This window comes from Colletotrichum orchidophilum, assembly GCF_001831195.1.
Source record: "Colletotrichum orchidophilum strain IMI 309357 chromosome Unknown Scaffold_63.1, whole genome shotgun sequence".
NCBI lineage: Eukaryota > Fungi > Ascomycota > Sordariomycetes > Glomerellales > Glomerellaceae > Colletotrichum > Colletotrichum orchidophilum.
Window position 1 is genome coordinate 202,661 of NW_019173019.1, and position 23,089 is coordinate 225,749.

A 23,089-nucleotide genomic window follows, 5' to 3' on the forward strand; every position below is an offset into this window, starting at 1 on the left:
CCTCTTGTTTCCTTTGATGTGTGCCCTTAGTTTATGAAGTTGACACAGAAGAAGTGCAGGATCAAACTGCATGCGACGTAGTCGGCAAACGCTCTGTCATGGTATTAGTTTCTGCAGCTGGTTGCTTGCGTCTCTTGCAATCGGGGGACTGGCATACCTCTCGGGTGATACAGAGGGGAAATCGGACTTATTGGCCTCGGTGGTCTGGATGCGCAAGGATGCTGAGAGCTGCTGTTAGCCATTGAGCCCTGTATTGCTAATAAATATGGCCTACCAGTGAGAACGAATTGGCCGACAGTCGCAGAGAAACCAGAGAGGAAGGCGTTGAAGGGCTATTTGGCATCATATCATTAGCAATTGTTCTTCTGTAAATTTCCACACATTGAACGCCAGACTCCTTCCTCCGACCGTCTCTCAACAAACAGTCCCTCTTCAGAGCCCTCCAAGAGGAGCAAGGAACCTTGGCTGATGCAGAGGAAGAACGTACATAGTTTCCAGCAAGAACGCAGTACAGAAACTGCAGCGCGCCGACGACGACCAGGAAGGCCATGAAGACGTCAATCAGCTTGGTGCGCTGCGGCGTGTTCTTGATGTAGTGGTTGTAGATGTTGGCGAGGACCTGGTCCCAGTTCTGGGCGCTGCTGCTGGTGCTCTTGGTGATGGGTACGGCCTTGGGCTGCGAGGTCATGGTGCCCGGGATCGCGGCGGCGGCGGTCGGTCCTGCGGGTGAGGAGGGGGGATGAGCGGCGGGCTCAGAGGCGGCGGCGGCAGCAGCTGCTGCTTTTTGGGAGGAGGCGGTACGCTTGGGTGCCATTGTGGGATATTTCGAGGTCGAGATCGAGAGCGAGGGATTGGCGGTGTGTGGGGAAGGAATTCGAGGATTCTATGAGGTCGGGGGGGTGTTGGACCAAAAGTTGAGAGAATGTGCCTTCCCAATAACTCGATTGCTGCGTACGTACTGCGACCGAACGCTACGTGGTGCATCTGGAGCTGGGAGCTCTGGAGGACACGAAAGCTTGAAGCCACAGGAGGTCAGGTGATGGGTGTGGCTGGTGTCTCCCCTGCACAGAAGCGTTGCCAAGCCACGAATCTGGGGTAGCAGTTCGGTGGTCCCTGATGACTCCTGGCCCCCTTGTGTTTGGGGAACGTGGTGTGGGAAGCGTCGTGATTAGTCAGGTACGGGAATGGATGAGATCATCCAGCAGCTCTCACAGCTGTTCTTTTTAGTGGGTGGGAGGAGGCCGAAGCTTGGACTTCCCGAGGCACCAAAGAACGTCGGAACTTGCTTACCTCAATTCACGAATAACTACCGCTCCTCAGCTGCATTTCAATTCAATCGCAGGATTTGAATCTGACTGAATTGTTCTTCCATTAATCTCACAAAGAAGGATACCAACATGGTACAGCAGCTTCTCTCAAAAGAACCTTACAAGAGGAACATAAAGCTAACAAAGACAAATTCACAGTCTTCAGACCTCTCTGTCCCCTCCTTCGCCCTTGCCGTATTGACGGCCGGAGGCGGCATCGCCGGCTACGCCCGGACAAAGTCCCTCCCGTCCATCATCGCCGGAGTCAGCGTCGGCCTGCTCTGTACGTAAACCCCCCACTGCTAAGTCTGCTCGTGCTTTCATCAACATCCCCATCCGCTCCCACAATATCCCTGCCCCGCGTTGTCGCAATGCAACAAAAGTGGACTGACCCGGGCTCCGATCCCACGCAGACGGCCTTGGCGGCTACCGCATCCAGAACCGCGAGCCCTACGGCGTCGAGCTCAGCCTTCTCGCCTCGGCTGTCCTCGGAGGCTCCTCCATCCCCCGCGCCATCCGCCTCCGCAAGCCCGTGCCGATTCTCCTGAGTGTCCTGTCCGTCTTTGGTCTCATCACCTTTGGCAACGAATTCCGTAGCACCTTGTGAAAGAGAAGCGTTTGAGGGGAGGCGTACGATTGTTCGGCAAAATAAGTATGGGTGTTTGGACCGGCCTCGTACCATAGGAAATAAACTACTTCGAAAGTTTTGCTTGCCTTTTTCCTTCTCCGCTGATGTAGTTACATCGTACAAGTACAATCTATGGTACATGTTTTTTTGCTCCCTTGTAGGACGCCAAATCCACTAGATCGCTTATGTTATTCTTGGTATTCCGTCCTGCCCCGTGCCGTTGCCGAAATCGATGTAGTTGCGAGTGTTCGTGATATAATACAATGCCTAGTTGCCCTTTCGTGGACCTGTAAACCGGAAATCGTCTCGATGGGAAGATGCTCGTTCGTTCCGGTCGCTTATTTCCTTTCCCTGAATGCATAATGTCGATGGCCGTAGTCTAATCGAGACCGAGCGACTTGTTGAGCTCCTTTATCCGGTTCTCGCGCTCCTCCCTCTTGGCCCTCGCCGCAGCCCTGTTGGCCTCGGTGCGCCTCGCGCGCGCGCCGCGGAGGCACTCGCTGACCTTGTCCTTTGCGTCGTTGCAGCCGCCGAGGGACTTGAACATGAAGCCCTTTGCGTGGCACTCTTCGAGGGCGGCCATAATGTCTTCGCACTCTATTCGCGGAGGCAAGAATGAGTCAGTATGAGCTTTCCTCGTCTACGAACGATCCGGGGTGGCAATGCGACAACGTTGAGCAACCACCCCACCCCCGGGGTACGGAATCATGACAGGTGCATTGGTCACTGACCGAAGTTGTCCTTGGTGTGCAGGTGAGGATGCATGTTGACTCGGATGTCGTACTTTCTATGGGAAGGAGAAGGGAAAATGGTGGTGTGTGTCGTGGGAAGAAAGATTTCTTGTCGGTGTTTGTCGTGGTTTGTAGATGCGCCAGAGGAATTGCCGGTAGTTCATGCGACGCAAAAGATGGAATTGGCCTGCGAGGGATTGGATAAGACCACTCGGTCGGTGGGGGGTTGGAGCGGCAGACGGCGCGCCGGGCTTTGCATTTTCGGAGGCTGTGGCCCACGGCGCGGCAAAAGCTCGGGCCACCTCAGGTGCACTTTCAGAACTTCCATCCCACAGTTGGTCACTGCTTGCGCGGTGGTGGAGGGCGATTACCTCAGGCTTGTCGTCCCTCACTGAGTTCCGTTGCCTGCATTGTACCTTACTTTCTTCATCAAGGTCCCATCAGCACCCATTCACATTGACGTCGTCTCTACGGACTTTCTCTCACAATGTCGGCCCAAGTAGCAAGTCAGAAGAAGCAGCAAGGTCAGTGACTCACTCACCATATCGCACGTCGGCCAGAGAACGAGAGATATGCATTTGAGAAAACAACCCCGCCATAGTTCATGCTAATCTGCTTTTTAGATCTGCAAACGCAGTATGGCGTCTACAAGAATACTCTGCAACAGATCGCACAGAAGATTGGCGACGTAGAACAAGAAGCCGAAGAACACAAGTGCGTCTCGTCTCCTCGTCTTCACTTCATCTCATTCTTTCACGTCGGCGGCGCAACCTTGAGGGACTGAGAAGACCACTATCCATGCCCTCGGAGATCGTGAACCCTGCGTCCGCCCAGGGGTGCACATGATGGATTCCTTCTTCACGTCCTCAAATCGGATCTCACTCCGCATGCCGTCATCGCCAACTTTGCCTCTATCACACCGCTCTTCACTTCGTTCCTTCGAAGGTCAAAAAACCCGAAAAGAAAAACTAAAAACTTGATGAATTCCCTCCCCAGCACACCGCTCATTCTGAATGAACCCGTGGGATCTGACTTGACTCATATAGGCTTGTTTTGGAGACCTTGCAACCGCTGTCCGAGGACCGGAAGTGCTTCCGCCTCATCAACGGGGTCCTCATGGAGCAGACGGTCAAGGACGTCATGCCTGCCCTGACGACCAACTCGGAAGGTCTGAAGAAGGTCCTGGAAGACCTAGTCAAGCAGTACAAGGCTAAGCAGGACGAGCTGGAGAAGTGGAAGGTTCGTGGCTCGAAGGAGTCTCCTCTTTGGTTCTACCATGAGGTCGCTCAGGGGCGAACAGTTGCTAACGCATTCGGATTTAACAGAAGAAGAACAATGTTCAGGTTGTCCAGAACTGAGACTAGGAGGGTTGCGTCACAAAAGTTTTAGTTGACGACCTTGGCTTCGGGTCTTTGTGCATGCAACGACGACGGCCATCCGGTCCGGTCGTGACGCAAAGACTCTCGGATGAGGTGGTTCAGACTGAGAGAGATGATGACGTCTGCTCCTCGTCTTTTGATCATGCGTTGCGACTTGCGCGCGCACACTCAGAAGGACACACGCGACAATAGAGTCGTCCTGTGGATTTCTAAGACGCAAAGGTGAGGCGGCATCGAACATACCCATGGTTGAGGTCACGACGAAAGAGGAAGCCAACTCAGCAATACGCCTCGTAAAGAAATGCATGGAGATGATGTAGTAGCGGCAATACGTTGCCCAACGTCGTAGGCTTTAGGAACATCAGAAGCAATAGAGGACGGCGGTAACGGCGTTTCAGTGCCCAACAAGATCGTACTGCGAAGTCGTCAGACTGGCACACCACTTGGAAGTCATGACACGTCTGGCGGTTCAGATGGCTGGCTGAGATCGACCCAACTGGCGAGGCGTGCTTACTGGCTGCTTGTCATGCGGCCTAGTGACGAAAGGTGTGCTGCGGCCACTGGCAACCTTACGGCAGTTGACCTTTGAAGCCTCCTTTTTGGGGCTACGAGACCAACACTCAGTCCACGGAGTCCTTTGGGAAGAAGACGCTAAACAAAAGCTTTCTGCCACTCGGGAGAGAAGGCACCCGGAGCGGAGGCGGCCCGGCCCATATGGCCACCTGGCTAGACTTCAGATGCTCTCCCGCCTGCGTATTTGGGACCTGTCTGTCTGATGCGCCAAGGGCGACAATCCGATTCGTAATGCTAAGGGATGAAACGTGAGGTCTATGGTGATCGACTAATGTCCGTTCTGAGGGTTCCTACAGCAGTGATATCATGCTTGTTTGGGCTGGTGCCCAACGAGTGTCACGCTTTGGACGTCTGATCCGTGGCCAGCCGCGGGCCAGATGCGGGAGGCATCCAATGGTCTGGATCCGCCTCGTTGTTCCATAGGGATTTCTCATAGTCGCATGCATCCTGTACGAATAAGTACGAAATCGCATATCGCAAGTGGGTTGGCGACATCATGGAACCTAATGCGGACATGGTCGCAGATACAAGCAGTGGGTTATTGACGACCGGCTGGACCAGGATGCATGGCGTCCTGAGCTTCGGACGATGTTGAGAAAGTGTCATCTCGAGTATCAACAGCACAGAACTCGACATTAAAAATCGACTCAGCGCCTCCAAGGCCTGCTTCCTCGATGCTGGTGTCGGGCAGGAAAGCAGTTTGATGGCTCACGCGGAAGCCAGACCGGTACCCCTTGGCGTTGTTGTAAGAGACCGGGGTCGACGCAAGATGTGGCTCTGAGTTGTCATCGGCTCCGGGATGATAGCAGCGAAGCCAACACATGCAACCCTTACGCCTGTGATATGGAATCACCCGCAACGGCGAGAGAAGGCCGAAGTGCGCGTACCCCTCTCGCCATGATGAGTGGGAAGGAGGGGTAGGAACCGCATGATCCGGACCAGGGTCGTGGAAAACCAGAGCGGAAGGTCAGCGCATCACAGGCGTTGGTGGTCCTTTATTTTTGTTGTGACAGGCATCGTCCAATCCGAGCCCAATCCAATTAGAGGGTTATTGGCTCCCGAAAGAGTAGAGGAGCCCAACTGCAATGAGGGTGAATGGTTGAGCTGGCCGTTGTCTGTTGCAGTGCTGCATGCAGGGTCAGGCGTACTCTAAGGCGATGGGCCGCCGATTGGGTGACCGGCGCTTCCTCGAGAAAGATTGGAAGAATTTCTCCGCGTTTTTCTGCTGTCTGAGAAAGGGTGAGTTAACGAGTCGCAGCACAAGTCTGACTGACGTGACTAGGGCAACCCGGGCCAATCACCAAGACGTCAACTGGCTTGGATTTTCTCTTGGAAGCTCAGAAAGCACGGTTCGACCTCATGTCGCACAGCCTTGTGCGCGTGTTCCTTGAGCGGCCCCATTCAAGAAACAACTCGAATGAGTTATCGTGCCCGAAGAGGTAAGTAGCTGTGCGAGCCAACCAATGTGCATGTTTCGGCCCAAGCGGTCGTCTTTTAGGGCGCTTGCTTAGGCTGCCGTCAGCCTTCTCGTGCCTGACACGGTTAGGTTGGGGGCGATGTCGAGAAAGACAGCTGACAGGTTCGACGGCTTGTTTACTCCAGACGGTGCCATTGTCAAATCAACCGGCGCCCTCGCCCTCCCACTCAGTTCTGTCGCAACGGACGAGTAAATTCAAAATTGCTAGATGTCGCACGGCCGAGAAATACAACGAGAGAGTTGTGTCGCATTGCGCCGACTACATCGCTTTTTGATGACGCCCGTTGAGGGCGACTGAGGGCGACAGGCTCGCCAGACAGGGCTTGCCGATGCTGTTGAGAGGCTACTATTGTTTTCCCCCCTCATAATCTATCATCAGCAGGCTTGCAAGAAAAATAAAAGCCCACGCTTTCGTGCCGTTATGTCGGTTGCGCTTCATGCACCCGCTTGGCGTCCGCCATGCGCCGGTGAAAGGCAAGGTAGCCGTGCTTGCTACCCTCCTCTGAGCTTAGTGAAGCTAAGTAAAGTGGCTTTGCGCGGCCTACACCGCTCATATACGGGAGGACGGGCAGGATGACCTGCGCCTGTGTTGATACAGCATGAATGCATGCAATGACACATCAAACTTTGCTAGGCAGGACTCTTGGGGGGGAATGGGGGGACGTCAAACAGAGCTGCCTTTCTTGTAGCTTTGTCAGTCCATGGTGTGCCATCAGATGACGGATTCTTAGCTTCCGGAGGGTAGATTTGATCTTGATCTCGGACGTCTCATGGTCTGACGGGGTTTGCAGGGTCGAAGATGTCGTCAGACGCCCAAACTGACGGCCGAAGGACATCCGAGCGCGCGACCTTGGGAAAATGGAGAATGCGAAAAGCAGTCGCAGCTTCGGGAGCGCATCACTCAGCCGCGTGTTGTTAGGGAAGAGGATCGGATGAAGGGGGGATTCAGGTACCGCGCTAAACCTTGGAGGAAGAATTGGAGCTGACAGCTACTCGCAACTTCCGCGGGTGGCACATACTGATGGGAAGTATCTATCTCGTTATCGATAGACAGGCTGATGGGCTGGGCGACTTTAAGGGACATTGGCCATGTTATTGTGTTTAATGCGCCGGCCGCTTGTTGACCGCACCTTCTTTGTCCACTTTCCCTCCGTTTCTCCCTTCTGCACCAACCCCACGTTCTTGCAGCCATCGACAAGTACAGGTGTATCCTCCATTCAAGGCGCATTGTTAGGGTCTATTGCGACCTCGATCGAACAACTCAGACACCCCAAAATCTTGTAAGGAAAAGAAATCGACAGCCCCTTGTCGACGGCACATGCTGCTGGCCCCTCTCCCATGTTTCCCCCTCCACACACACACACACACACACTCACACTCACACTCACACGACGCGCGCGTTGAGTGCTTCTTCACTGCTCGGCCTCCTCCCACCCGTCTCGCGCCCCATTCCCGTTTCTCTCTGTCCTGTTTGGGTCAAGCGAAGCTTTTCTCTGACGCGCTTTTGCAGCTGTTCCCTCTTGATTCCCCTATCACGGCTTCCCCGTCCGGTCGACCGGTGTGTAACCATAGGTCGACTCTTTGCGCGCCCAAAGCTCGGCCAAAAGTCTCAACGACACGCGAATCCGTACTGTACCAGCTAGGCCCGGCTGCCCACGCGCCTCCTCGACGCAGCGCTCCGCAGCTCCGCCCGACAAGCACACAAGTACCTCACCTCTCTTCGCCTTGGGGATACGTGATTCGACCCAACTTCACCCACCCCCATCGCGACTCGCAAACCCCATCTACCTTCCGCTTTACAGGTCAACCCGCGCCGAGCTTCGAGCACCAACCCGGAGGACCGCGCATATCCACAGCTGCAGCAGGGCGATCGAGAAACGTCTTTGCCAGTTCGACGCTACCCTCTCCTTGGACTAGACGTTGGCCATTCCTGTGGGACCCGCAAACGCAGCCACCCTCATCCCGCTTTTTTCCAAGTCTCTGTGCCAAACTCAACCCGGGCAAGGCATCCTACAGGCCACCCCAGGAAGATCCGTCATAGCCTGAAGTCAAGACAGGGCCTGCCAGGGGATCGCGAGTAAAAATAATCCTTCCCAGGACATTCCAGGACAGGATTGACGCACACTTCTGCAGCTAAGCCGCCAGACTTGCAAGCCCTACGGACCTGCAACGTGTCAGGGAACACATCATTCCAAGCCCGTCGTGTGTGCGAGCTGCAAGAGCCCAAGCAAATTACAAGAACGCCAGCAGCCGCTGCAGGTAGCCAAATATGTCGGACTCCCCCCAATCTCCTCCCAAGGATGTCGACCAAGGTGTACAATCACCGGAAGAGGAACAAATGAACGAGGCTCAAGACCCACAGTCCGCTGGACTCACCTATGAATTCGAGGTCAAGGAGCAGGACCGCTGGTTGCCCATAGCCAATGGTAAGCCAGATCCCCTTCCCTAACGAATTCAAGACGACGACAACGACGACGATGCTTGACCTTTGGCTCTGTGTTTGCTTGCGAGTGTTGTGACGCTTGTCTATGGACTGGATTGGTCTGCTTGCTCTCCGCTTCCACTCACTGCTCATTGCTGTTGTTGCGACTATTCAATCAGAGCATCAACAAAGACGAGGGGCCGCAGCGCAAGGCCAAAAGCAGTCAATGTCTCACAAATCGTCACCAAAATCGCCAGAAACAACGGGTACTTCTGGCGGTGAAAAGTACGATGAACTTGACGCTAATATACGAAACTTTGCTCCAGTTGCCCGTATCATGAAGAACGCGCTCCCTGAAAACGCAAAGATCGCCAAGGAAGCCAAAGAATGCATGCAAGAATGTGTCAGCGAGTTCATCTCCTTCATCACGAGCGAAGGTATGGATAGTTCACTACAGCTGCTCTCCCCGACCGGGGCGACTTTATGGAGTAAATATCTGACCTATCACAGCCTCGGAGAAGTGCCACCAGGAGAAGAGAAAGACGGTGAATGGGGAAGACATTCTATTCGCCATGACGTCTCTAGGATTTGAGAATTACGCAGAGGCTCTCAAGATCTACCTCTCCAAATACAGAGAAGTATGTGTAATCCATTTATCGACTCGGAATTCAGCCGATATCACCCTCTCAATGGGACCAATGAGCTCAACTGACGATTTCAGCAGCAATCCCAATCCAACAGGGGAGAGAGCTCGCATCGCCCAGGCAGCAGCGGTTACGGCGCCAATCCGCCAACCGGAGCAGGAAGCTTCCAAGCTGAGCCTCAAAACAGCGTGCTCGGAGGTCAGCAGGGAGACGGTACCGCCGATGCTCAGGGCTACATGTACGGCGCGCAGACTGGACACAACGGCACCGGCGGCGCCGACGGGTACCAGTAAGGTGATTTACAACTCAGTGGGACTGGGTAGTGTGTTTTGAAAGGGCGATTTTTTTTTCCTCTCGACATATATGTACTGATTGCGACTTAACGACGCCCAAGCCCGACGATGAGCGACGCCTGGACATAGGTTCAAGTTTGTACAAGTACGGAGCCGGGGCTTCTGAGACTACCTTATCAAGGATAGAACGGGGCACATGGTTGTATATGAGGGCCTCAGGAGTAAGTTATAGGAAGGGGAGCGGAACGGTTTACCCAAAAGTGTGGAGTGGAGGGGGTTTGTCTTTTCTTTGACTCATTGTCTATTTGATAGATTCCCCCTATGGCGTTGCGATTCAGTTAGCCATGCCCAACCAATCAGTGGTTTTAAGGCATTGGCAGAGAGCAGTTCAGCAAGCATCAAAGCTTTTGGAACGGGCCCGGGCCGTATCTCCAAAGCACTGGTAGCTACAGCACTTCAGATAGCTTGTTATTCCACTTCCGTCGCGCAAACGAGGCGTGCTCAGTTCTTCTCCTTTTTCATTGATCTTGTGCAGCGTGGCCAAGAACTAGAGCAGCCGGCCACGTTCTCATACTGTCTACAATCGGCACCGTGAGTTTGTTGAAATTGCTATCCAATAGGAACCTACCTTGAGAGGACGTCGTCATAGGCTTCCCCAGTATCTTGGCCGCCACTTACCTTAGTAAGTATCCGTACCTTGGATTTCAACAAGCTCATTGTTGCCGAGTGTGCACGGTCCAGAACGATTCCAGGGGTCTTGAGTGTTAAAAGCCTGGGGCCGCCCACGCCTTGACTGAGGCACGTGCGCAGCCCCTCCAGTCTCAAAATTTTCCCCCTTCGCAGCCAAACAGAACGGCGGGCAGCCCACTCTCAGAAAAAAGTGTCGGGCGACACCTCACGCCGGTCGTGAAACTTTCCCAGGCAACCAACCGCCACCGTACCACAAGATAATTCCGTCGGCCGACACGACCACGCTCAAAAAATCAATTCATTATTTCGAGGACAATAAAACGAAACGAGTCCACATTGTCGCAAGAGGCCGAGACATGCATGACGTCTTATCCTGCAGATCCTCGCGCAACAAGTTGATTAGTCAATGAGAATTGCCAGACGCCGCCCACTCAGGATCTGAACTCGAGCCCGAGCCGCCGAGAGCGAGCGAAAGAGACAGAGAAGAGCAGAGAGCCTTGACCATCACAAACACCCATTCCCATGCGTCCTTTCACCCCCATATCCAGACACCGGTCTGGTCCGCCACCGAGAACGGCGACACCCATCAAAAGCATTTTGCGTCAAACGTCTACAGTCCTCGGTCGAAGGAAAATTGACGAAATCGAGTTCGATGACCCACCCTCCAGCCCAACAAAGAGGCGGAAAGTTCTTATCAACGAAATGAACAATCGCGTCTTCGAGTTCGGTAGCCGCTCCATGGACGAGGTGAACTCGGAAGTGAGGAAAGCGCTGGAGGAGCATCTCATGGGCGAGGACGAGGACTACGACATGCTAAAGGAGATATTCGCCAACGACAAGCAGCGCTACCTACCACCCGTCGCAGGAGAGGACGAAGATACGCTCAAGCCCCAGGAGCTGAAAGGCTACGTTCTAGCGTTGACCAGCTGCGTGCCGCTGCTGAAGAACAAGGCCTGCAACGGTCTCGTGAAGACGGTCTTGCAGGTCTCGTGGTTGGGCCGAGACGAGGATTTCTTCAAGGTTTACATCCAGTTCTTGGCTGCTCTTGTCAGTGCTCAGGGATCCTACCTGACGCATGTGCTATCTATGATTGTTGAGAAGTTCTCCCACTCGAGACAGTCTGAGTGGAGCGTCGCCGATTTCCCTACCGTCAGCCGGACGACGATGCGCGAAAGACTACACACCGGCCTTCAGTACATTCTTCAAATGTTTCCCGCCGCCACGCCTGCTCTCCGCGGCCTCCTCGACACCAAATTCCCCTTCGACGACGACCCGAAGAAAATGTTTGTCGCCTACGTCAACAACCTTTTGAGGCTGACGGAATATGCGGGAGATTTGGACCTCGAAATCGTCGATGTGCTGCTATCACGACTGGTTAAGATTGACGTCCAGATGCAGACGGATCTAGACGACCTCGACGATGACCTCACAGCGTCAGTTGCCTACGCACTGAGCAAATCCTTGGACACGGGCTCATGGGAAGGCGATGAGGATGCTTCGGAAGAGGACAGCGATGATGAGTCCGTCGACAGCGATGATTCGGACTTTGATGACAAGGAAGAAAAGATTCGCGTGGTCAAGGGCAATGTCGAAAAGCTAGATGCTATCCTCGATACGCTGTTTGCTCACTATACTCCTCTCTTCGCCAACCCCGACTCGGATCAAGCATGGGAGCGGTACGCTTTGCTCGTACAGTCTTTTGGGAAAATCGTGCTACCAACGTACAAATCCCGTCATACCCAGTTTCTCCTCTTCCATTTTGGCCAAATGTCAGCTCGCTTGCGGGACACCTTTGTCGGCAGTTTGATGCACATCTTTGGTTCGCAAAACCGACCGAGTTTCGTGCGTCAAGCGGCGGCAACATACCTGGCTGGGTTCATGGCGCGAGGCGCCCACGTGCCGTCCGACTTGGTGCGCACAGTTTTTGCGCTCCTGCTCAAGCAAATGCAAATCTACCGCCTGAAGCACGACGCGGACGCCCGAGGACCGGATTTGAGAAGACACCAAATATACTACGCACAAGTACAGGCCGCGTTGTACATGTTCTGCTTCCGCTGGCGCGACTTGATCGTGTCTACACCCGAGTTTGTCGACGCAGAGGACCCTGCGTCGTACCTGGGCCACGAGCTGGAGTGGATGCAAGGGATGAGAGAAGAACTCTCTGCAAGCGTGTACTGCAAAATGAACCCTCTCAAGATTTGCGCACCAGCTATTGTTGAAGAGTTTGCGACACTATCGCACAAGCTTGGTCTGATGTACATCTTCCCGCGTGTTGAGGAAAACAAGCGGATCAGATTGTCACAGTTCGTGTCAGATACGTATGGCACAGGCGGTGCTCTCCGAGATACGGGCTCTGGGGCACAGGACGAAGAGGCGTACCAACTCGACCCCTACTTCCCCTTTGACCCGTACCAGCTGCCTGTCAGCAAGCGATGGGTTCGGAATGATTACGTGCACTATCAGGCTGTGCCGGGTCTTAACATGACGGCCGATAGTGACAGCGACGAAGACGACGAGGAGAACATTCCGGAGACGGACGTCGAGGAGGACACTGCTACTGCCAGCGAAGACGAGGACGACGACTAAAGTGGCTCGAGGAAGGAGGATCAAGTGCATTCAAACGGCGTTGGGTGGTCACAAAAAGTAAAAGCGAATCTGGGCCAATTTGGCATTGATTATATGATTCCCGCAAGGCGTTGGGCGTGAAGAAGAGATTCGAGATGATGTAGTGGTTGAACATTATGGAGGAAGACGATGTCGAAGATGATTGATGGAGCAATTTTCTGAGCCGCCGTAGGTGGTATGAGAAAGACGGGAGGTAGCTGTCGTCAGGCAGAAGGCAATTACAGCATGATGAAACAGAGCCATTTTCAAAATCCCTTCGTGTCAGCCTCTCAGCCGGTCCCATTCCTTCGTTCTCGATACCCGCCGCCACAGTGACAAATGGCTCCTGGGGTTTGCGGTTGCTCTCTGAGTTGAAAAAAGGACGGGAAAGGGTTGCCCACTATTAACTCAAATTCTCATACTTGTCGAGATTGCAGCTGAGGTGACACTGCCTCCGTGTTCCGCGCCAGGCACGTGAGGTGATCGGCCCAGCGAATTTCGCACTTCCCCTGAATTGGATAAGCGCCGCCCTATCCTCTTCCTTCCTCCTCCTCCTCCCCTTCCTCCGCCTCTCGGCTAGTTCCCCTCGACATGCTGCCCCCCGGCAGACGGGCGACGGACGACCCTCTAGAATCCCCAAGAGCCTACTAAGAGGGGGTTCTGTAAGCTGGCGCTCCGGCGGTCCCTACCAGGTTTAGCTGCTTTGGCGCCTCCTTCTCTCAATCTCCGGGCTCGTCCCTCCTCTCTTGCTCCGCTGGGGGGAAGAGAGAGAGAGAGAAGGATGAGGGTCCCCCCGGCAGAAGAAAAGAAAAAGGCCCATGGGAATTTGGAATTCGCCCATCTTTAAGGCCGGCCAAATCCCCTCACGAATCCCCTCCCACAGTCCAACTCCGCTCCGAACGGAGACACATTTTCTTAGAAAATAATAACGTCACGACACTTTGAGCTTTCGGACTTTGTCGACGCAAATACCTCGCTCATTCCATTACTCACTCATCTCACATTTCACCATCTCCATTAAAAAAAAAAACCCCCTCCCACCACAGCGACCTCACATCGTCGCTAGTGAAGCGCAGCAGCTTGCGTACTCTCTCAATTGAACCACGGCGGAGGCGGTGATGGCGGACAAGCAGGTGCGGCTGCAGGACGAGGCTTCGGTGAGGGCGGGGGAGGGGGAGAGCCAGCACCACCGCAACAGCCAACACCAAGGCCAGCAACGGCAGCAATATGACAGGTCAAGCAGCGGCGACAATCGAATCGGCTTCGTAGAGTACTGGAGAGAGGAGAAGGAGAGCGAGCGGGCTGGGAGGGTGCAGTTCGTGAACGAGGGGCCGCCTCGTCATCAATCGTCGTCGTCTCCGCTGGAACGCGAATCGCAGCCGTCGGGGGGAGGAGATGAGGAACGGCAGGGTTCTTGTGAGTATTTCTTTTTTTTTTTTTTTTCTCTCGTCTTTTTCCCCCTCTTGCAACCTCTTTTCTCGTCCCGTCTTATCCTTGATTCCACATGTGCTCGTCCCATGTCTTTTATGTTTTTGTTTTTTGGTTCCCGCCCGTTTTGATTCATATTTCCACCTGCCTATCTCGGCCTCGATGATTCCATACATCTCGTTACTTGTTTATTTCCTTTCCTCGTCACTGTAACATCGTGGGCCCCCCCTTCCCCGTCCCGATCGGCAAGTGTCCGCCAGGGTCCTGGTGAATCGCATCGATAACGTTGGTGGTTTCCGTGACCTTTGTGGACCACCTCTTTCCCCATATACATGGATGTCTCAGAGAGAAAATAGTCGGGGGCAAAAGCCGGCATTCGGGACGGGGGAGGGTTTGTGACTGGAGTTATGCTTTGTCAACCCCATGCCGGATTCCTCATGATTCCTCATCATCATGTCACCCACATCACAACCGAACCCTCCTGTGGCGTAGGCCTTCCCGCCGCTAAGGTCCGAGTTGGTGTGGTGGATTCCATACGTGGGATTCGCGAACCGACCACCGCCGCTACCTGCCTGCCTACCACCTGCTACTACTACCCAACGACCACGTTTGTTTGGTTTGGAGATGCACCAACAATGCCGGAATGAGAGTGCCACTGCATCCCTCCGACTGATTCCAACGTCTCCCGGCTCGACGGTTGCCCGATGCGGTACTCCGCTGGTCATGGACCCCGCGGATCACGTCTAGACCAGGCTTGGCTACTGGAATTATCCACATCTATTTGGAGACTACGTTATTCATCCTCATTCACTTACACCGGCACTTCTCCATATACAAAATCCCGTGCCAACCTATAATCTCCAGATTCCCCATGTCTACTTTCAAGCTTCCGCGTTGGCTCCCATTCTAATATCTCTCCTTCCACTCCCGTCCCTCCTCCTGCCACGTGGACATCGTCCCTTGAGAGAGCCCGCAGATCTCCAGACCAAAGAAGCTGATCCCCAAACCTCCAGCAGAGTCAACAACGCCCGGCCTCACGCCCGCGGAAAAGGCCAAAGAGAAGGCCAAGCTCCGCCGTCAGCAGGTCCGCAAGGCCCAGATCCAGCACCGCACGCGCAAGGCAAACTACATCAAGCAGCTCGAGCTCGACGTCTGCAAGTTTAGGAACATGATCGCCGCCGCTGAGAAGGAGGTCCTTGCCTTCCGTCGCGAGAACGGGGGCATGAGAGTCGCCCTGACCGCGCGTGGACTACAAGTTCCCGAGGAGACAAAGGTCAAGGACGTTGTCATCGTCGACGAGTTGCAGATCCGCGCGTCTCTGGAGCCCGAGGCAGTGGCAGAGAGGCAAGAGGTGTCGATGGCGCCGGCGGTGGTGCAGCAGCAACAGGGTCTTCCCCCTGTTACGGCACAACCACAACATTCCCAACAATCGGAGCAGCAAGCACAATTCTCGGCAGCTCCCCCGGATCCTCAGATGTTGTACCAACCTCAGACTCTGGACTACGATCCGTACCCGCCGGTCGACCTTTTCGCAGACGTCAACATGGGCGAGGTCACGGTCACGATGCGCAAGGACGACGCCCTCGGCACGCCGTGCTTCCAAATCTCGTCGCCGTCGGCCGCCATTGCATATACCCAGTCTCAACCACCAGCACCAGATCAGTTATCTGCGGAACAGGAGATCATTGCCATCAACCTCATTCTCGCGTAAGTTGGAAGAAACCCCCTCCCCCCCCCCCCTTCCTGTTCGGTTTCCTTGTCACTTTCGAAAGACAAAATTCCTAACTGGTCCGTACCCACAGAATGGAACACATCTGCTGGAATCACTTCCACCCCCGCCAATTCCCCTCCCACGGCGACGCCTGCAAGGCCGCCTCGGGCCACACAATGATGGCCTCGACAATGTGCATGTCCAGCGCCCCCGCACGCGTCTACCGCACCATTCGCCGCGGCGAGGCCGAGACCGTCTCGCACACCTGGCAGGCCGACACGGGTGCCGGCTCCGCCCTCTCTCTCAAATCCCTCCTGGCCTTGGCAAAGACGCTGAACCCGGGCGACATCGAGCTGACGCCCGTACAGGCGTGGTTCGAGCTCGCGGCGCGGTACGGCGCGGCGGCGCTGATGCGGGACAGCGTTATTGAAGCGCTCAAGAGGGAGTTTTGCGGCGTTGTGGACTGCATTCACTTTGGCGCCATTATCGAGCGGGATGCCTTTGAGAGCGTCGTTGCGAGGGTTATGGAGCAGGTTGGCGTTCCTGAGCTCGAGTGGGAGATGGATGTCGATGAGGGGGCGGCTGGGCCGGCAGGTATGGTGTATAATGCGCAGCAGATTACTGCTTGAGGGATGTCTGCCAAGAGGGAATCCTTAGAGGCAAAGCCCCCGTGTCCACGCACAACCCCCTTTCTGATTGCAGGAATGGAAAAGGGTACAAGGTTGCGTGGAAGCGCTGGCTGGTGAGACAGACTGCGTTGGATTGCACACCGGCGTAGTGGGCGTCGTCTACTGGCTAAGGCGACTAACGAATTTACGACGGTTTACGACTTACAGAGGAAGGAGGGCTTTGGCCCGCATATGCATCTCTAGACTGAAGGCATGGATGAGAGAAAGATAACGTGTACAGAAAGATGGTCCCCAGGCATGATGGTCCCAAAGATGCATACGAATCGAGAGAGTTGACTCGTGAATCAAGAGAGCACAAGAGTGTTACCCCCACTGTGAAGTCGGTGCTCGTCGTTGGACCAGTATACGGATACCCAGACATTAATTCTCGAGAGAGTGCTTTTCTCCCCCCTCTTTCTTTTGGCTACGTTCATAGAGTTAAAGCACCATCCATCAGGTAATCCGAATCCCCCCAGCCAAAATACACGACACGGAAGAATCCTTGGCCAGCGCTTCCCCCCCCCTGAACAAGACGAAAACTCTTTCAGATGTCAGGCACGAAGGGAAGTGAACCTGTCAAAGTTGACTAACAACGGCCGTCGATCCGGAGCAACGTCGCCAAGCTCCGCCGTGATTGGGTGGGCTACTCCTACGGCTGCCCTCAGCTGAGGAGGAGGTGGGGATCGTCCCCCCCCCTGATTCGCATATATATATACGTACATGTACTCCGTACATGCAATGCATATGGAATCTTCTATGTTTTTTGACAAAGTACCTTGCGAAGCTACACAGGGTGAAAGGTAACTTACCAACGTACCCAAACCCACTTCGGAAGAAAAATCCACATTGTCTCACGTTGGAGGATAGAAGGGGGAGGGGACCATCTGTACGAACATGTATGTACAGTCCACTACTGCAACATGTACTACGTCGATCTCCTTTGGAATCATGGTTTCCCTGTTCATTCACCGCTGCAACCTCAGATTGCAGGGGAATCGGGGAAGCGGCGCGCGCCTATTTTCCAGTCCACAATTATCAAAATCATGCAATGGGAACCTTTCCCCCAGACCCCCAAATCAGAGATCTGCAAGACAAAAAAGAGTTGGAGCCCGAGAGGTATTAGTCGGTAGCATATTGCTTGGACCTTGCTCTAAAGGATGGGAAAAGACAATACTTGGGGGTTACTTGCCTACGTACCTACTCTTCTCAATGCGGAGAGTGGCGGTGAGTTGATTGTATCAGTCTACAGTACTCAGGCTCCAAAGAGCGCTTCGTTTTCCTAGAGACTACCACTTACGCTGACACGAATCAAGGCAGTAAGAGTAAGTGAGGATTGCATCTCGGATGGACACCACTAATCTGGCGCCAGCTTTGAGTTGCGGTCCAGGCTCATCTAGGAAAAGTGATAGTGGTTGGCATGCATAGTACACTTGTCCATATTGTAAATGAAGAAAAAAGTTCATGAGAACAGTACACGAAACGGTTCAAGGATACTTTAAAGTTTAAAACCATTATAATTATATACTAAATCTAGCCTGAAGAAATGCCCAGTGTGGCCTCGTCATTGTAGGAGATTTACCCAGATCCTTGATGGACGTGCATCATGAGTATCTGTATTCCCTTCGAAGAAAAAAAACTCCCAAATCATATTCGCCATAGTGAATGTGTGTGTTCGTATGTGTCGAACATGTGTTTTGGATCCCTAGGTCTGTCTAAAAGAAAGAAAATGCTCGAGAAGAAGAGAAAGTGGGATATCAAGGGTAAATCTGGTAATTGAAAAGAGCTCTTGGGAAACAGAGCTCAAGTTTGGGTAATACAAGTGACACATTGAAATTGTAAAGATGAGGCTTTAGACACCGGGTGTCTTGAAGCCGGCGACTTGTGGCCAATTGCCCAAACCGGCGGGGTCACCACCGATACGGACGTAGACACCGACAGCAGGAATGCCACCGTCGAGGACGAAGAATTGATACCAACCCGGGGGTGCAACACCGGCGCTGGGGGGCGCGGTGACGGTGCAGCTGATAGGCCCGCAGGAGACGGCGGGGAAAATAGTACGAGCACCCATCGAGTTACCGTGCGTTGATGTCACCGCACCGAGAAGGGAGACTTTGATGGCGCCATTGACAGGGGCGTGGCCGAGGCTGAATGTGACACTCTGGCCGTGGGTCCAGTCCGTGTTGGTGAGGTTGAACGTAGGGCGAGTCTTGCCGGAGGTGAGATAGGGAGGCTTGAAGACCTCAACACGGTACTCCTGGGGGTTAACGCCATCTTCAGGGTCGGAACCACTGACAAGAACGCGACCGTCGAGAAGGGTGATGGACTCGGAGTGGTAGAGACGAGCGATGGTGGTGTTGGCCATCACTGTGATACGCTGGCCAATCTTCTTCGTGGGATCGTACAGAAGGGCATTGAGGTTGGGGTCGTTGGCGAGACCAAATCCAGCAACACCGTGCTGAGCACCGTTGTTGATGAGATAAGTTCCATCGGGAAGGGGGGCCATGCACGAGATGACACGACGCGAAGGCATACGCTCGATCACCCACTGGGGATTGGTACCCTCAGGCTCAATGGACACGCAGTTGTCCAGGGCAGTGGCGGGACCATCAGTAGAACCACCGCAGATGAGGACTCCAAGCGGATCCGTGTAAGGTGCATACTGAGGAAGAAGAACACCAGTCCCCTCAAGAGGGTAAGTGCGGCCACCCAAGGGGTTGTTAACAGCACCAGGAATGTTGGGGAGAACAGTCTTGGTGTTGAAGGTGACGTGGTCAAGGATTCTAGCCTCGTTCCAGTACGCGACGAAGATGTCCTTGCTGGGGAGAACGGCAACGAAAGGGTACAGGTTGTTGGGGTCGGTCCGCGCAAGCCAGTCCATGTACAGGGGCTGAGTACCAGTGTTGGGCAGAACCTCAATGGTAGGCACAGCGCGGCCATTGGATCCCTCCTCACCGCCAATGACGAAGATGGAACCGTTGGCCATGATCATGGCAGAGGGATACCAACGGCCGTCCTGCAGGCGAAGATTCGTGACGTCCTCCTGCCAATCGTTGGTGCCAGGCGTTCCTGGCTGACCATCGGGCCAGTACAGACGGACACCGTAGGTAGAATCGCCAGACCATCCGCCAATGTTGAGCTGGCGGCCGGCCTTGTCAGGAAGGGTGATACCGGCAGAGCAGAAGATGTCGGTCTTGACGTGCATCTCTCTCCAAGACTTGGAGATATCCGGGACGAGAGAAAGGTCGAGCTCGTAAGCGCCGGTGGAATTAGGGGGGCCAGTGCCGAACTTCTCGAGGAAGGTCACCTTGCCAGTGATAGTCTCCATCGTCATCAGGGGGATGCTCACGCCGCCAATGAGGTATTCGTAGGCACCAGCAGTGGTAGCATCGGCACCGAAGTTCCATGAGTAGAGAGGCGTGGTGCCAGTCCAGAAGTACGTAGAGAGACGAGCGCCACCACCACAGATGGAGCTGAGGTTACCAGGGCAAACAATATTGCACTCGGATTCGTCCACGAAGAGGGCCTTCTGGGTAACAATGTTGGCAGGATCGCCACAGTAGCATTCTTCACCGTACTCAAGTCCGGCTGCCATGTATCCAAACTGGGCACACCTGTCCAAGCACATACCGGCGGTCATGGTGCCAGCGAAGATGTTCTGCCAGTAGAAGGTGCGCGGGTTGGGTTGAGCTCCGACGTTGTCCTGAACACAGCCCTGGTAGGTCCAGCTTCCGTTGAAACCGCTTTTTTGGGCCACGGGAGGGGCGTACGTCTGAGGAGTGCCCTTGGAGATAATGGTCATACGGTTACCGCCACCACACATCTCGGAGGACTTTCCTCCACAGGGAGTGTTGCAAGTTGTCGGATCAGATGCGACAGCACCGCCGTTATAGATGGCGTTACCACAGAAGCACTGTGTGTGGTATTCTGCACCGGCGACAGTGTAACCGGCACTAGAGCAGGCTTTGGCACAGGAAGCAAGTGTCATGGCCGGGTCGTCTTGAAGCTGGTTAGGCAGGATGCGGCCATTCAGGTTGTCTACCCAGCATCCCTGATTTGTCCAGCCAGTGGGGTACCCAGTGGCAGAGGGAGCTGCAGTGAAGGTTGTAGTTGAGGCGGCACCAGTCACTGAGCCAGCGACGGATGAAGATGAAGATGACGAAGATGAGGACGACGACTGGGAGGCACTGCCAATGGTGTAGACAGAAAGACGGTTGCCCTCTCCGCAGTATTCGAACTGGTTGCCCATACACTTCATAGAGCATTGGCTAGACGGGGCTGGGACAGAGCCGGCGGCGAAAGAGTTGCCGCACCAGCACTCGCGAGAGTATTCGAGACCGAAGAACGTATTGCCATCACAGAAAGCGGCGCACTTCTCCAGAGTCATGTCGTCAGAAGCAGTTGTCTTTGCACTAAGAGCACGAGCGTTTGTGGCTTCAGTCTGGCAACCATACCACTTCCAAACACCAACAGTCGCTGGTTGACTGGGACCAGTCGGCGTGGGGGTTGCCGAGCTGCTGGAAGAGACGACCGAGCTGGAGGAGACAACCGTGCTAGAAGAGACAACGAAGCTGCTGGAGGACGATACGATACTGCTGGAGGACAATACGATACTGCTCGAGGACGATACGGCACTACTGGAAGAGACAACAGAGCTGCTTGAGCTAGATACCGGAGTGCTCGTGGGTGCCGGGGTTGATGTTGAGCTAGGGAGAGGCTTAAACTGATGCTGGAAGTCGTATACGTTCAAGCGGTTCGGACCACCACAGTACTCGGAAGAGTTGCCGTTGCAAAGCATGGTGCAGCCATCGACGGCAGGGCCACCACCGTTGGAGATGGTACTGCCACAGTCTAAAAGAAAGTGTCAATGGTTTTCGTTGAAGAATTACTTGCGTGAAAATAACTTACAGCATTCGCCAGAGTATTCGACGCCAGCAAGAATGAAGTTGGCACTGGCACAAGCAGCAGTGCATTTGGCAACGGTCATCTCACCACCAGGGATGCTTCCGATTCCGTAAGTGAGAGCGCGGCCGGTGGTTCCCTCACTGTGGATCTTGTCAGCTGCAAAGTTTAGAAATCGTCGCAACATTCAACAACTCACGCATAGCATCCAATGCTGCTCCAGTCACCGACACCGGGATTAACAGAGGGGCCGAGGATGAGGGATGTGTGATATAACGAAAGTCGGTTGGGGCCTCCGCAAGGCTGAGTGGCGTTTCCGCTGCATGGCGTAGAGCAATCGGCCTCGTTGGCAGGCACGCCGTTCTTGGCCAAGGCGTTGCCGCAGTAGCATTCGTTGTAGTACTCGGTACCAGCGTAGGTGAAACCCTTGTTATAGCAGAACGTTGTGCAAGCATCGTTGCTCATCTGTCCGTTTGCCGTGGCGGCATCAGAGATTGTTCGGCCAACATCGCTATTATTTGGTCAGCGCTTGACTCTTCCTCGGAAGCCTTCATCCATGGAAGGATCATACACGTAGCAGCCCTGGTAGGTGTAACCATTAGCGAGAGTTGCGGGAGGTGCCGCGCGCTTGTGAATGCCAGGCGGATAAGCGAGGGCATTGGCAAGAGAAGAAGCAGAAAGAATAGCGAAAGACAACTGTGCGGCCCTCATGGTGACAAGTGTGTGCCAAGAGGCAGAAACCAACACAAGACGTATATACTAAAGAGTGTAGAGAAGGGTTCAAGGGTGAAGAGGAAACATATCGTTATGGGGCTGGGAATCATGAGGGTATATAAGATTTCGATCCACAGCATGGGCAACCTCAATGTGGCAGCGAGCGGCCCAACACGAAGGAGCCCTAGGAAAACGGGTACGCGATAGACCAGATTAGGCTCCCGGCGACTTCTCCCACCTTGGGAGAGGTGATGGTCCCCTCGTGGACCAGGGGTTCCTGGAAAGTTGCAACGGAACACAATCCAAGAAGGGGACTAGGGGCTTACCACGCTCGGATGGGGAACTAGCACAAAAAGGTACCAGTGAGGCTAGGCGGGTAAGCTACATCGTAGATGGGCGTGAGCTGTGGACTTCCAACATTTAGTGTGGGATTGGCCTACGTGGTGGGCCGGGAGCTGACTTTTCGTTGCCATGCTACCTAGGTATGATAAGGTGACAAGACCGAGGTAACTCATAGGGGATGGAAGAGAGGACTGGGACACTGTTAGGGAGTGAACTGAGCATAAGGGCTGAAGACGATACACACGAGGCGAAAAACAATGAAAGAGTCTGGGCGCTAACCGTGAATAACCTCTGGACTCATTGCGCCTAGGCAAGCCACCGTTAGCCGCCCTGGGTCGTTCTGGTGGTGCTGCTCTCGCCATCCCCATAGCCGTGTCTGTGGCAGACAGACGATATTGTCCGTCTCTTCCACCCATCCAAATCAAGCGAAGCGCCTTGAGGGTGTGGATACGCAAGTAAGAAGGGGAAAAGATTGGAGATGAAATGACAGACTTGAATATGTGGAGATTAAGCATCAGACGGAGGGAGGTGGGCCGAAGAGACTAGAAGGAAGGGTGTGTACGCTGATTTTGTTGCAAT

At 54.3% G+C, this 23,089-nt stretch overlaps 9 protein-coding genes across 9 annotated transcripts; 6 read left to right on the forward strand and 3 right to left on the reverse strand.

The window, feature by feature from the left end:
• Positions 1–26: 26 nt before the first annotated feature.
• On the reverse strand, positions 27–814 carry CORC01_07767 (DAD family protein; the record flags this gene model as incomplete). Its single annotated transcript, XM_022619402.1, has 4 exons — positions 27–93; positions 158–221; positions 275–332; positions 488–814. The coding sequence occupies 4 exons, from the start codon at positions 812–814 to the stop codon at positions 27–29; spliced, it is 516 nt and encodes a 171-aa protein (XP_022474138.1).
• A 583-nt stretch (positions 815–1,397) lies between these two features.
• Positions 1,398–1,914, forward strand: CORC01_07768 (uncharacterized protein; the record flags this gene model as incomplete). The annotated part of the gene is made up of 3 exons (XM_022619403.1): positions 1,398–1,400; positions 1,467–1,590; positions 1,721–1,914. 3 exons carry the CDS (start codon positions 1,398–1,400, stop codon positions 1,912–1,914), a joined length of 321 nt encoding a protein of 106 aa, XP_022474139.1.
• Positions 1,915–2,314: 400 nt separating this feature from the next.
• On the reverse strand, positions 2,315–2,799 carry CORC01_07769 (uncharacterized protein; the record flags this gene model as incomplete). Its single annotated transcript, XM_022619404.1, has 2 exons — positions 2,315–2,532; positions 2,667–2,799. Coding segments are annotated over 2 exons (351 nt in total), but the record flags the coding sequence as incomplete, so codon positions are not given.
• A 354-nt stretch (positions 2,800–3,153) lies between these two features.
• CORC01_07770 (prefoldin subunit) lies at positions 3,154–4,024 on the forward strand (the record flags this gene model as incomplete). The annotated part of the gene is made up of 5 exons (XM_022619405.1): positions 3,154–3,190; positions 3,290–3,380; positions 3,501–3,611; positions 3,713–3,905; positions 3,992–4,024. 5 exons carry the CDS (start codon positions 3,154–3,156, stop codon positions 4,022–4,024), a joined length of 465 nt encoding a protein of 154 aa, XP_022474141.1.
• Positions 4,025–7,413: 3,389 nt separating this feature from the next.
• On the forward strand, positions 7,414–8,136 carry CORC01_07771 (uncharacterized protein; the record flags this gene model as incomplete). The annotated part of the gene is made up of 1 exon (XM_022619406.1): positions 7,414–8,136. One exon carries the CDS (start codon positions 7,414–7,416, stop codon positions 8,134–8,136), a length of 723 nt encoding a protein of 240 aa, XP_022474142.1.
• Positions 8,137–8,364: 228 nt separating this feature from the next.
• CORC01_07772 (histone-like transcription factor and archaeal histone) lies at positions 8,365–9,454 on the forward strand (the record flags this gene model as incomplete). Its single annotated transcript, XM_022619407.1, has 4 exons — positions 8,365–8,521; positions 8,844–8,954; positions 9,028–9,155; positions 9,242–9,454. The coding sequence occupies 4 exons, from the start codon at positions 8,365–8,367 to the stop codon at positions 9,452–9,454; spliced, it is 609 nt and encodes a 202-aa protein (XP_022474143.1).
• Positions 9,455–10,666: 1,212 nt separating this feature from the next.
• Positions 10,667–12,730, forward strand: CORC01_07773 (RNA polymerase I specific transcription initiation factor RRN3; the record flags this gene model as incomplete). Its single annotated transcript, XM_022619408.1, has 1 exon — positions 10,667–12,730. One exon carries the CDS (start codon positions 10,667–10,669, stop codon positions 12,728–12,730), a length of 2,064 nt encoding a protein of 687 aa, XP_022474144.1.
• Positions 12,731–13,866: 1,136 nt separating this feature from the next.
• Positions 13,867–16,516, forward strand: CORC01_07774 (uncharacterized protein; the record flags this gene model as incomplete). The annotated part of the gene is made up of 3 exons (XM_022619409.1): positions 13,867–14,164; positions 15,190–15,883; positions 15,979–16,516. 3 exons carry the CDS (start codon positions 13,867–13,869, stop codon positions 16,514–16,516), a joined length of 1,530 nt encoding a protein of 509 aa, XP_022474145.1.
• A 1,888-nt stretch (positions 16,517–18,404) lies between these two features.
• Positions 18,405–22,165, reverse strand: CORC01_07775 (WSC domain-containing protein; the record flags this gene model as incomplete). The annotated part of the gene is made up of 4 exons (XM_022619410.1): positions 18,405–21,403; positions 21,461–21,597; positions 21,654–21,965; positions 22,026–22,165. The coding sequence occupies 4 exons, from the start codon at positions 22,163–22,165 to the stop codon at positions 18,405–18,407; spliced, it is 3,588 nt and encodes a 1,195-aa protein (XP_022474146.1).
• Between the last annotated feature and the right edge of the window lie 924 nt (positions 22,166–23,089).